The sequence below is a fragment of the Babylonia areolata genome, chromosome 4 (assembly GCF_041734735.1).
Source record: "Babylonia areolata isolate BAREFJ2019XMU chromosome 4, ASM4173473v1, whole genome shotgun sequence".
Classification (NCBI taxonomy): domain Eukaryota; kingdom Metazoa; phylum Mollusca; class Gastropoda; order Neogastropoda; family Buccinidae; genus Babylonia; species Babylonia areolata.
The window spans coordinates 51,556,039-51,568,538 of NC_134879.1; the positions used below are offsets into that span (position 1 = coordinate 51,556,039).

Here is a 12,500-nt window from a genome sequence, read left to right on the forward strand (position 1 = left end):
GGTTTTTCTACAGAATTTTGCCAGGAACAATCCTTTTGTTGCCGTGGGTTCTTTTACGTGCGCTAAGTGCATATTGCACACGGGACCTCGGTTTATCGTCTCATCCGAATGACTAACATCTCTGCATTGCACTACTTTTGCAGAATCTGTTTGAATATCTAAATGAGAAAAATAAACAGTAAGTGTGCGCCTAATCTGAAGCGTTTTATTCGGATCGTTCATGTATTGATATATTTTGTTTATTTATTTATTTGTTTATATCTTTGTTGTTTTCACATCACCAACAAACATCAGTGAGTGTGTGTGTGTGTGTGTGTGTGCGTGCGTGCGTGCGTGCGTGCGTGTGTGTGTGTGTGTGTGTGTGATATCAAACACCGGTTTTTTGGGGGGGTTGGGTTTTTTTGTGTGTGTGCAATATTATGCACTATGAATGCGCTATGCAAGCACACAGTCAACGTGGATAAGATCCTCGCGAAAGTAACATATAAGAACCCTTGTATCTCACTCTACACACACATCACCAAATGACAGCAGATAGAAATGAGGCAGAGAGAGAGAGAGAGAGAGAGAGAGAGAGAGAGAGAGAGAGGATGTTGTCTCGTTCGTCATTTATCAGATGGATTCCCCCGTCTCCTCGACAAAGGCGGCAGTACGTCGCAGGTCCTCCAGTCCTCCGTAGAGCTTCCGGGGTGAGAGAGGACAGGGTGTGTGTATGTGTGTGAGTGGGAGTGCAGGGGGGGCAGTCATATACAGCCTGCTTATCCAGGACTGGAACTCGGGCACACACAAACAGTTCCACTCTCGACCATTAATTTTTTTTTTTTGGGGGGGGGGGGCGTCCCTCCAACCCACCCAGAATGGTGCTGGAAACTGTCCGGGGCCCCACCAAACATCCAAGGAGAACGCGACAAAGCGAGTTTCTGTCCTCACCATTTTGTGTTCACTCGTCGGTCGCGAAATGCGGTGATCACCCTTACTGGTTCCTAGGCCACGAAAAAACAAAACCAAACCCTGCGGTCATTTATTGACCAAGCGTGCGGTCATTTACTGACCAAGCGTGATGACTTTTTCCCCGAGCCTGGGGGTGTGTGAGTCGCTGGCTGTCCAGTGAACGCTCCCCAGTGGAGTGGATCCTCGCAGCATGTCCGAATGACATACTCCGTCATCGTGCCGGGGCCACGACCCTCAATGGTCCCTCGATAGTTTGTCCTGTGCTGCCTACCCGCACTGTTCCCGTTTCACCTACCAAGCATCTCTGTCTCTCTGACTCTCTCCGTCTCTCTGACTCTCTCCGTCTCTCTCTGTCACACACACACACACACACACACACACACACACACACACACAGAGAACAACAGAGTTTCTGAACATAGGCGTGCTGGGAATAGATGACCGGGATCAACAATTAATTTAGTGACAGGCGAAACGGGAATAGGCGAATCATCACTCACAGTTTTTACCCTTTCAGTGCCCCACAGGATATAGAGATGTTGAGCTTTTTTCTGTGCTTTTTGTTCATGGTGAATTCGCTGAATTCACTGTAGTGGGGTTGTTGTTTTTTTGTTTTTTGTGTGTGTCTGTTTGTTTGTTTTTTTCTTGTTTTTTGTTGTTGTTTTTAATCCCTACTCGTTCTCTTAGTTTTCGTCCTGTTCCGAATGTCCTTTCCTTAAATGAGTTTGAGCTCTAAGGATCGGCGACATTCAGAGCTGTGGCTCTGCACATCCACGTCATTCTCAGAGTTTCCGCCCTGTTTCAGGATCCATTTCATTCCCTGATGAACCGTAACTCTGCAGCATCTGCACCCACACACTCAAGTTTCAAGAAGCCGAGAATGCGCTGACTACTTCACACACTGAGTTACACACACAGCTGCGCAGAAGAGACACTCTCTCCTGATCACTGAGTCTTGGCCCTACTCTGCATGTGTCCCAGGAGGCTGGCGCTGGGGATCTTGACCCTCATGGCCTGCACGATGATGGGCGGCACCCCGGCAGGCAGCGATGACACCAGCCCCACCGCCTTCCTCAGAGGCGGACAGCTGTGCTGCCGGCCGCTGGCCTTGCCCCCGCAGAACTCCTCCACGCGGTCGTTGAGCGACTCCAGCCTCTCGAGCTCGATGTGGCGGAGGCCGTCCAGCAGGAAGCGGTAGAAGGTGCTCCGCTCCTCGATCTCCTCGTCATCCAGGTAGCGCACCTGCCTGGCCGGCGTCCCCAGGCTGCCCCCCCTCAGCTGCAGCAGCTTGACGTTGCTATGGGTGCCGCGCGTGGTGCCCGTCACGCTGTCCGCCTTGGCGCGCGAGCTCCGAACCGCCGACCATGCCGTGCAAGGCCTCAGGTCCACCTTGGACCTCCGGCAGTGGGACAGCTTGCCCAGGTCCTCGTCCTCCTCTTCCTCCTGTTCCAGGCGGCTGTCCGTGACCTGAGCAGCTTTGGTGGCGTCGCTCCTGCGGAGGAGGGTGAGGTTGGTGGTGTTGCCCTTGTTGGGGTGCGGGCAGGTCTGGGGGCGGCGCCCGTTGTGGGGTGCCGGGTGGATGTGGTTCCTTCTCGTCAGCTGCTTCAGCACGAACTCTTCCATGGTGCTGGAGGACGGCCCTGCCCTGAAACACAGAGGTGTGTGTGTGTGTGTGTGTGTGTGACAACCAAGCTCCTATGAATCCTACTCAGTAGTAGTAAAAAAAAAATTAAAAAAAAAACAAACAAAAAAACACACAACACATACAAAAACAAACAAACAACCCCCACCTCACCACCTCCAAAGATAGAAAAGAAAAGAAAAAAAAAGATACAAATAAACGAACAAAGTGTCAAAATCCATCTCCAATGAATATTACGCAGTCTTCACAAACCACCTCGTATGAATCATACAGTTTTCACAATCCATCTCCTATGAACCCAACACCCAGTTTGATAAAAACAAAGTCAAGTGATGACCTTATCATGATCATGAAACGACTCCATCCTAACCCCCCCCCCCCCCCCCCCCCCAACACCTCTCTCTCTCTCTCTCACGCGCACACGCGTTGGACAACACACACACACACACACACACACACACACACACACACACACACACACACACCCTAATCCCTTCTGATATCCCAAACCTCCTACACCAAACTCTTCCCCCACCCTCAAACGTATCACCACTCCAACCACCCGATCCCATACTTCATCCCACACCATTCAATCTCCACCCACACACATACACACACACACACACGCACACATACACACACACACACACACACACACACACACACACACGAACACACACACACAAACACACACACAGACGCACACATACACACGTACGCACGCACGAACACACACAGACACACACACATACGAACACACACACACACAAACACACACACACACACGCACACACACACGCACACACACACACACACACACACACATACACACACACACACACACACACACGCAAACACGCACGTACCTTGTGACCAGAATCTCCCGCTGACGGTCCTTGTATCTCTTCAGACGGCGCTTGAAGTCCAGCTGCGACTTCTTCATGTCCACCGCCACGTTCCTCTTCGCGGAGTCGAAAGCGGACATCATCATCTCGAACCTCTTCTTCTCCAGCTTGTTGGCTCTCACGGAGCTCTTCTTCAGCTCGCTGTCCATCATGGTGGCGTCACTTCCGGTTCCTGTTTCCGGTTGAGCGGGAAGTGGTTGGGGCCCTCCTGAGGATGCTGGTGGTTTCGCATCTGGGAGTGGGGGTTGGGGGGGTGGGGGGGGGGGGGGGGGTGCCGTTTTCATTAATTATGTGGTTGTTGTTGTTGGTGGTGGTGGTGGGGGGGATGGTGTTGGTGGTGTAGGTGTTGTTGTTGTTGTTGTCGTTGGTGGTGGTGGTGGCGGTAGTGGTTGTGGTGTTGAGATACATATCTAGTTGTTGTTGTTGTTGTTTTTTAGACCAGATATTATTAGTATCGAATCAAAAACAAATAAGGTGGTGAAATGGATCATTTCCCGACAGGGTGACAAACATATACATATATACAAATATATACATATATCTGCATGCATCATTACATACATGCGTACATACATACACACATACATACACAGTATGCACAGATACATATGCGCACACTCACACACGCAACACACACACACACAGACACACAGAGACACAGACACACACAGACACACACAGACACACACACACACACACAGACACACACACACGCACGCACGCACACACACACACATACACAATCACAGGTAACAGGAACGTACAAACTATAAAACAAACGCGCTGTCCACACTTGACACGTATAACAATAAATAAAAAAAATTCGGGCTGGCTAATAGTCAAGCTGACATGTCAGAGCTGAAAAGAGGGCATAAACATCTCCACAGCAAAAATAAACGTCACACGAGAGAGAGAGAGAAAAAAAAAGGAAGAAAAAGAAGTCATCATACATCCAGAACAGAACCAAAAATAGGCCTCTGACTTCGTTCCATTGCTCAGAAGTCAATGGGTTACCAGAAATAATAAACGAAAATAAAAACCATCGCATAATTTCATATTGTACAGGAATTCGAGAAACGCATTAAACGTAAACAACGCAGAAACTGATCTGATCGGGCAATTCACGTTGATTTTTCCCATGTGCAAAAAAAAAAAAAAAAAAAGAAGTGAAAACAAACAAACAAACAAACAAATCAGTAAATAAATGAATAGATAAATAAATAAATAATACTTCGCGAAAGTCCCCAGCGATCAAGACTTTAAAAAGACCGCACAAAAATCCACGTGGGAGATACAGAACCCACTATTGTTATTTACATTATTTGTATCATCATTTTTTTTTTCTAATCTTTTTTCTAAATTTCATTTTATGTCATCTATGTCATCTGTGTCATTTATTCTTTTATCTATTTAGTAAGTTATTTTGTTAGTCAGTTTTTTCTTTTCTTTTCATTTTTAATTTTTGTATCTATTTACTATTCTGATTTATCGATTGATGAATTTGATCACTTATCTACTTATTTACTTTTGTATCTTATTTGACGTGTTCTTTATATATATATATATATATATATATATATATATATATATATATATATATATATAGATAGATATAGATAGATAGATAGATAGATAGATAGATAGATAGATATGTAAAATTTTCCGTCATCGTGATTTTTTTCGCGCTGTAATCCAGATCACTTCTACAGAAGAACTACACCAACACAAACCCAGAGCACCGTGAAGACGACACACAGAGAGAAGATAGAGAAGAACACTTTTCACAACACACACACACACACACACACACACACACACACACACAGAGTGTTACATGCACTGGAATCAACTGATATAAAAACCCGGTCAGATCTTATTATTTGTTACACATTCTGTCAGCCAAAAGCATAAACACAGAATTTTGCTGGGTACCCTCTCATACTGGCATCAAAGGAAATGAAATGGCCGACAGAGCAGCAAAAAAAAAGGGGGTGCACAAAGAATAGAGAATACTTTAGAAATTCCTATACAACAATCAGTTTCAGAATGTTACAGACTGCTCGAGTCTTCAATAAGGAGCCGATGTCAAGCTAGTGCAGCTGACAGGATTTCTTTCTCAAAGGAAAAGGGGTTTACCACTGAAATTACACAACAAAACAAGAGAGGCAAGGCCTTCAAGACTCACTTGTGATACACTTTAAAAAAAATCCAAGCTTTTTATGTATTAAGTATAATTTCAAAATGTAATGTTTAAGATGAGAAAGATCAGTTTAAAGCAAATTAAGTCCCCTAGCATCAATTACAGAGTAATTTCCCTTTTTTACTATCTGCACCAAAACGTTTGCAAAATAAATAAAACTTCCATGCTTAGCAAAAGAAGTTCTTGTTTGAACAAAAAATGCTAATAATGACGGCTCTTGTTGTTGGGTCAGAATATCAGATCAAAGTGCCAAGTTTAGAGAATACAAAAAATATAAATATAACAGTAAATGCAGTTTGCATATAATTAGGCTTCATTTTTTATTTTTTGTGTGCCCATCCCAGAGGTGCAATATTGTTTTAAACAAGATGACTGGAAAGAACTGAATTTTTCCTATTTTTATGCCTAATTTGGTGTCAACTGACAAAGTATTTGCAGAGAAAATGTCAATGTTAAAGTTTACCACGGACACACAGACACACACACACACACACACACACAGACAACCGAACACCAGGTTAAAACATAGACTCACTTTGTTTACACAAGTGAGTCAAAAATTGGACTTTCCATCGTACTGTTATAGACTGGTAATTTCTCTGGTGTCTCGTGTAAGACTGAATGCTTTCAAGACAAAGTTTAGCAAAAACGTTTATTGCGTCTGTGGTAAACAGATCACACGAAATCATATTTTGTTTCAGTGTAAAAAAAAAAAAAATTATCAGGTTACTTCCAAATACATGTAAGGTTATAATTTTTTCAGAACAAAACGTAAAAGAAAAAATGTCCAATCAATTACTACGATTCGAAATTGCTGAATCCCTGCTACATTGTCCAATAAGACTGTTTCTGTGATGCGATCCACCGATACTTGATTTTCCTTTTGTTGTTGTTCATGTTGATGATTGTAGTTTCACAGATGTTTATGAATCAGTTGCTTTTTCAATTGTTATAGTTTTTCCTTTCTCTATACATCCCCCTTAAAACTCCATCCCAGCCCCCTCTCACTCACCAACACGCACACACACGTGACACGTCTAATATCACTTAAAGTGAAAAGACGTTGAATTAAAGAAAGAACACACACATCCAGCAGACACACAGAAAGTCCCCCCTCCCCTTCCCGACACCCCCCCCCCACCCCCCAAAACATACCTGTAGTCAAGGCAGCGAGCAGCAGCAGGAGCGGTGGCAGTTCTGGATCTAACCTTCAGTCACCGGACCCTCGACATCTATCAGCTGTCAGCACCGCCTCTGGCTGTGTGATCCCTTTGCCTCTGGCACTGATGAAAGGCGTAAACATAACCGGTGTCACCGAAATGAACTCCCCCCCCCCATCCCCCAAACCCCTCCCCCACCATAGTTTTTCTTTCTCCTTCCTTACCTCTTGTGGAGAAATGTTCGAATGTTAAAACAAATAGAAAGAAAGAAAGATAGATAGATATAGATCGATAGATAGATAACGATAACGATAACGATATTTTATTCAAGAAAGGCCAGGAAGGGGGTACACATAAATAGGAAACATTTTTAGAAAATGATGCGCACAAAAATATTGTAATGTAATTCTTGAATATTGTATATATATCTTTGAACAGTGTCGTGATATCAGCTCATAGTGGTTCTTCTCTGAAACGACTTTACAGAAAAACTGCGAAGTTCTTCCGGAGGACAGATTCATTTCTGCAAGACATTAATAATGTCTTAATAATTAAAGATAGATAGATAGATAAATACATACATACAGATATACATCACCATCATCATCTTCTTCTTCTCCTCCTCCTCTTTCTTCTTCTTCTTCTTCTCGAAATATGGGGTGGGCGTTTTTAACGTATGTTACCCTTGACACAACTTTTTAATCCCAACTGGGAGATAGGCGTCTACAAGATAATGGGCGTCTTCAACAGTTTACCTAAAATAAAATAATAACAAAAATGATTTAAAAAGTGGCCCGGGGGAGTTAAAAACTGAGATAGGGGGGGTGTAGTGACACCGGGGTAAGCAACAATCGTAGTGTGTGTGTGTGTGTGTGTGTGTGCAGTGAAGTGAAGCATGCCGTGTGATGGCTGCGCGCTGTGCAAAAGGCATGGTTCCCGTTCCGCACCGTGCACGTGAAAAGCTGTCAGAAGCGAAGGGACCCAGCGGCCATAGATCTCTTCACCCGATCACTGTACTTATACAGCCCTTTGTCTGATCACTGCCTTCCTGTCGTCTTTTTTCCCCCCCCTCTGCCCGCCGTGCGTAGCGCGTTGGTGTCAGGGGGTTTGGTGTGGTGTGGTGTGGTGTGGTTTTCTAGTCTCTAACCCCCCACCCCACCCCACCCCACGCCCCCCACGATCCCCTTTGAGATATAGCGGGTATTGTGGGGGGGGTGGGGGTGGGTGGGGTGTGGGGGTAAGGTGGTGGTGGTTGTTGTTCGTGGCGGTGGTGTAAAGAAGGGAAAATTGTTGAAAAGGGTGTTGTTGTGGGTGGGGATTAGGGGAGTGCGAGTGGGGAGAGTGAGGGTGTGTGTGTGTGTGTGTGGGGGGGGGGGAGGGGGGCGGAAGGGAGAGGATAAGGGGGAGGTACGTGTGTGTGTGTGTTTGTGTGTGTGTGTTTGTGTTTGTGTGTGTGTGATGCTGTAAGTGTGTGTGTGTGTGTGTGTGTGTGTGTGTGTGTGTGTGTGTGTGTGTGTCTGTACCGCGTTGGTTTACAACTGACAATACCAAAGACCTCTTTGTCGCTGTCCTCACACTGTCGTTAGACTCCGTTAGGCTGGATACCCCCCACCCCCACGCCCCTAGATCACGCTGTCTCTGTCCCTGTCAGGCTGTTGAGAAGACACCCACATACACACACACACACACACACACACACACACACATCGTTGATAACCAACACTCAGTTAATCATTCGCCGTGCAAGGTGAAGGCAATAATAACACTGAGGCCCTGATGCCTGACTGAATGAACGTACATTTCACGGACACTTGTGTGTACTTAGTCGTTCAATTATCTTTTATTTATTGGCTTCTTCTTTGTCTAACCATTTCATTTATTTTCCTTGCCTTTAGACCTTGCCCCCAGCCCAACGAACGCAGGAGAAGCAGAAAGAGAAATGTCACTACCGAAGTCGGGCAATGCAAGTGGAAGTCTCTAAAATTCCCCTCTTTGTGAACGAGAGTCAGGAGTTCACTTCTGTGCAGAAAGAATGATGACACAAACTTTGTGCACGGGCACCTTTGCAGGTGTCATCAGCTTTCTGTGGCTACGTACTAAAACAAGAGAGGCAAGGCCTTCAAGACTCACTTGTGATAAATTAAGTCCCCTAGCATTAATTACAGAGTAATTTCCCTTCTTTACTATCTGCACCAAAACGTTTGCAAAATAAATAAAAATTCCATGCTTAGCAAAAGAAGTTCCTGTTTGAACAAAAAATGATAATAATGACTCTTCTTCTTGTTGTGCCAGAATAAGAGGTCAAAGTGCAAAGTTTAGAGAATACAAAAAATATAAATATAACAGTAAATGCAGTTTGCATATAATTAGGCTTCTTTTTTTTAATTTTTTTGTGCCCATCCCAGAGGTGCAGTATTGTTTTAAACAAGATGACTGGAAAGAACTGCATTTTTCCTATTTTTATGCCAAATTTGGTGTCAACTGACAAAGTATTTGCAGAGAAAATGTCAATGTTAAAGTTTACCACGGACACACAGACACACGGACACACACACACACACACACACACAGACAACCGAACACCGGGTTAAAACATAGACTCACTTTGTTTACACAAATGAGTCAATAAAAGTGAAATAAACAGCACGGGAAAAAATTATTTCCCTCACTTTGGAGACTTTTGTCTAAGTTACGAAGCGCGCAGAACGTAGTCGTGAAACAGTTGGAAAACTCGACAGATGTTCAGATAACAGAGGCAGTAATGTTGTGGGGGTAAAAGGTCGTTAAGATATAGCTGCAACGATGCGTGAAGGTGTTTCCGTTCTCTCTTTGATCTGTCTTTTCATGACCAGTTAGACGTGACTTTTGAAATGGGATGAACTGATAGGGCGGGGTGAACTGATAGGACGGACATTGCTGCTAAAACCGAAGTGGGAAAATTGAGGCAACACAAAACAAACCAAGACATGACAAGACAAGACAAGACATTTCTTTCTGCTGTCTGATGCCGTTAGATAAGCTCTGGTGCATTCTCATACATACACCCAGTCCAAATGCAAAGGAGGGCCTTTGTACAATTAAATGACGCATGGTGTAATTTGATTCTCCACCGATAACGTTTTGGAAAAAAAATCAACGTCAGATGCATTTGCGCTGAGAACGTGACAACTGAGACCGTTTTTACCTCTTGAACCTGTGATAAATGTGGCAGGTCTGAGTAATAATCTAATTTGGAAGAAATAATGTTTGCCAAAAAATTATGTATCGAAACCGGTATTCATCTTTTGGATGGTCGATTCGGCTGAATTAGTTCTGACTAATTACCATTTACGACTATCATCATACCTGAAAAGAAATCTACATAAACGGCGTTGTTATGCTATTCACACCTCCCCCGCCCCCCACACCCTCACACGCACGCTTGCGCCACAGTTAAGCCAAAGGCACTCACTCAATTTCTCCATTGATTTCCTGCAAAGCGAATCCTTCAGTCTCTCAAAAGAGCGAAGGCGACCGACCCTAGCCCCTTGACAAACGCATTGGGCAATGTCACAGGGGGGAACCAAAGCCACCTACCGCTTGTGAGAGAGGCTCATCAATTACTTGTGTGTCAGCACACGGCTTATGCTTTCACGTTTCCATTCTTACCTGCCACCCGAGTTAGGGCAGAAAAATGCTGAAGATTTGCTTTGGCAGCCCCTTTTGGTGATGTTGAAAGAAAGGATTACGTGAAAGAGAGGTTCCCGACAGGCTGATATTTAAAAACGTATTTTAGAAATGTAAGAATAAATCAAACAAAATGAAATGTAAGAAAGAAAAAAAAAGAAAAAAGAAAAAAAAAGAAGAAATAAGAAATGTGGGACGAAAATAAGGAAAGGCAAAATAAAGCAAATAAAATTATATGAAATAGAACAACAAAATGAAATAAAAATAACAATAACCCTTCTAAACGAAGAGAATATGAAATAATACACCAAATAAAATGAAGTCAATTAAAACGACATCAAATACATAACCATGCAATGACATTTCACGATTGAAAAAAGATAATTATACACACCAACAGTCTTATTTATGGCACATTTGCTGGGGTTTGTTTGTTAGATAACTCGCCGTTAGTGTGGTGGTCTGGACACTAGTCACTCAAAGAAGACAATAAAACGAGGTCCCCTGTGCAGCATGCACTTAGTGCACGTGAAAGAACCCATGGCAACAAAAGGGTTATCCCTGGCAAATGTTCGTAGAAAAACGCAGATTGACAGGAAAATTGACACACTTGCAGGCAGTAAAAAAAAAGAAACAAAAACAAAAACAACAAAACAAACAAAGAACAAACAAACAAAAAAACACAAAGAAAAGGGTGGCGTTTTCATTGTATCGACGCATTCTTCCTGGGGAGAGCAGCCCGAATTTCAAACAGTGAAATCGGTTTTAACAAAAAATAAAAAGAGTAATACAATAAAATACATTGTCTCACCCACTTACTTGCTATGTCAGTCACTTACTTTCTAGGTGATTCCCTTTGTTCGTTAATTAAAAATTACTAGATGACGTGTGTGCTTAGGTGTGTTGTCCAGGACTGCGAATTGCGTGTGTGTGTGTGTGTGTGTGTGTGTGTGTGTGTGTGTGTGTGTACGTGCGTGCGTGCGTGCGTGCGTGCGTGCGTGTGTGTGTGTGTGTGTGTGTGTGTGTGTGTGTTCGTGTGTTAGTGTTATGAATTCCATCATTTATATCCATGAAATTTGTCGTGGGTTTAGTTTTCTATTCGTATGGTTTACTGTAGGGATTATTCCAGTTCATTTGGTATATTGTAGACTTGAGCTTAGCGACCTATTTATGAATTCCTTCATTTATATCCATGGGTTCGTGGGTTTAGTTTTTCTATTCGTATGGTTTACTGTATGGTTTATCCCAGGCAGTTGGTATATTACAGTGGAGTGATTGACTAGAGGTAACTCGTCCACCTAGGAAGCGAGAGAATCTGAGCGCACTGGTTCGAATCACGGCTCAGCCGCCGATATTTTTTCCCCCCTCCATTTGACCTTGAGTGGTTGTCTGGACGCTAGTCATTTGGATGAGACGAGGAAACCAAGGTCCCGTGTGCAGCATGCACTTAGCGCACATAAAAGAACCCACGGCAACAAAAGGGTTGTTCCTGGCAAAATTCTGGAGAAAAACCCACTTCGATAGAAAAACAAATAAAACTGCACGCAGGAAAAAAAAAGGGGGCGGTGGGGGGGTGGGGGGGTGGCGCTGTAGTGTAGCGACGCGCTCTTCCTGGGGAGAGCAGCCCGAATTTCACACAGAGAAATCTGTTGTGATAAAAAGAAATACAAATACAAATACAACTATTATAGTAGACTTGAGCAAAGCGACCTATTGACCGAAGCCTTGAGGAATGAAGTTGTCCAGTGTTTGGGTCTTGGTATAATTATGTTGGTGATCATCACGTAGTCATTGTCAGTCACCCTGGTGGTGAAAGCGCTTTGATCATTATCTCTAATTTGATTGATTGGACGCTTTGTGGCTTTAACTAGTTAGTGGGGCTGATTAGTTGGTTAGCTGGTTGGTTTATTGTTAAGTTGGTTCTGCGTTTGCTATACGTGTAACCTTCTTCATTCTCTTCCTGTTATGTTTTCTTT

At 43.7% G+C, this 12,500-nt stretch overlaps 1 protein-coding gene across 1 annotated transcript in view; it reads right to left on the bottom strand.

The window, feature by feature from the left end:
• Positions 1-1,730: 1,730 nt before the first annotated feature.
• The window catches only part of LOC143281737 (uncharacterized), a 15,157-nt gene continuing 4,387 nt past the window's right edge, over positions 1,731-12,500 (bottom strand). The window contains exons 2-4 of the mRNA XM_076587012.1: positions 6,854-6,981; positions 3,460-3,730; positions 1,731-2,596 (exon numbers count right to left, since the gene is read on the bottom strand). Of these exons, the coding sequence (XP_076443127.1) occupies positions 1,897-2,596; positions 3,460-3,650 (891 nt within the window). The 5' untranslated portion in view covers positions 3,651-3,730; positions 6,854-6,981 and the 3' untranslated portion in view covers positions 1,731-1,896. The remainder of the gene's footprint in view (positions 2,597-3,459; positions 3,731-6,853; positions 6,982-12,500) is intronic.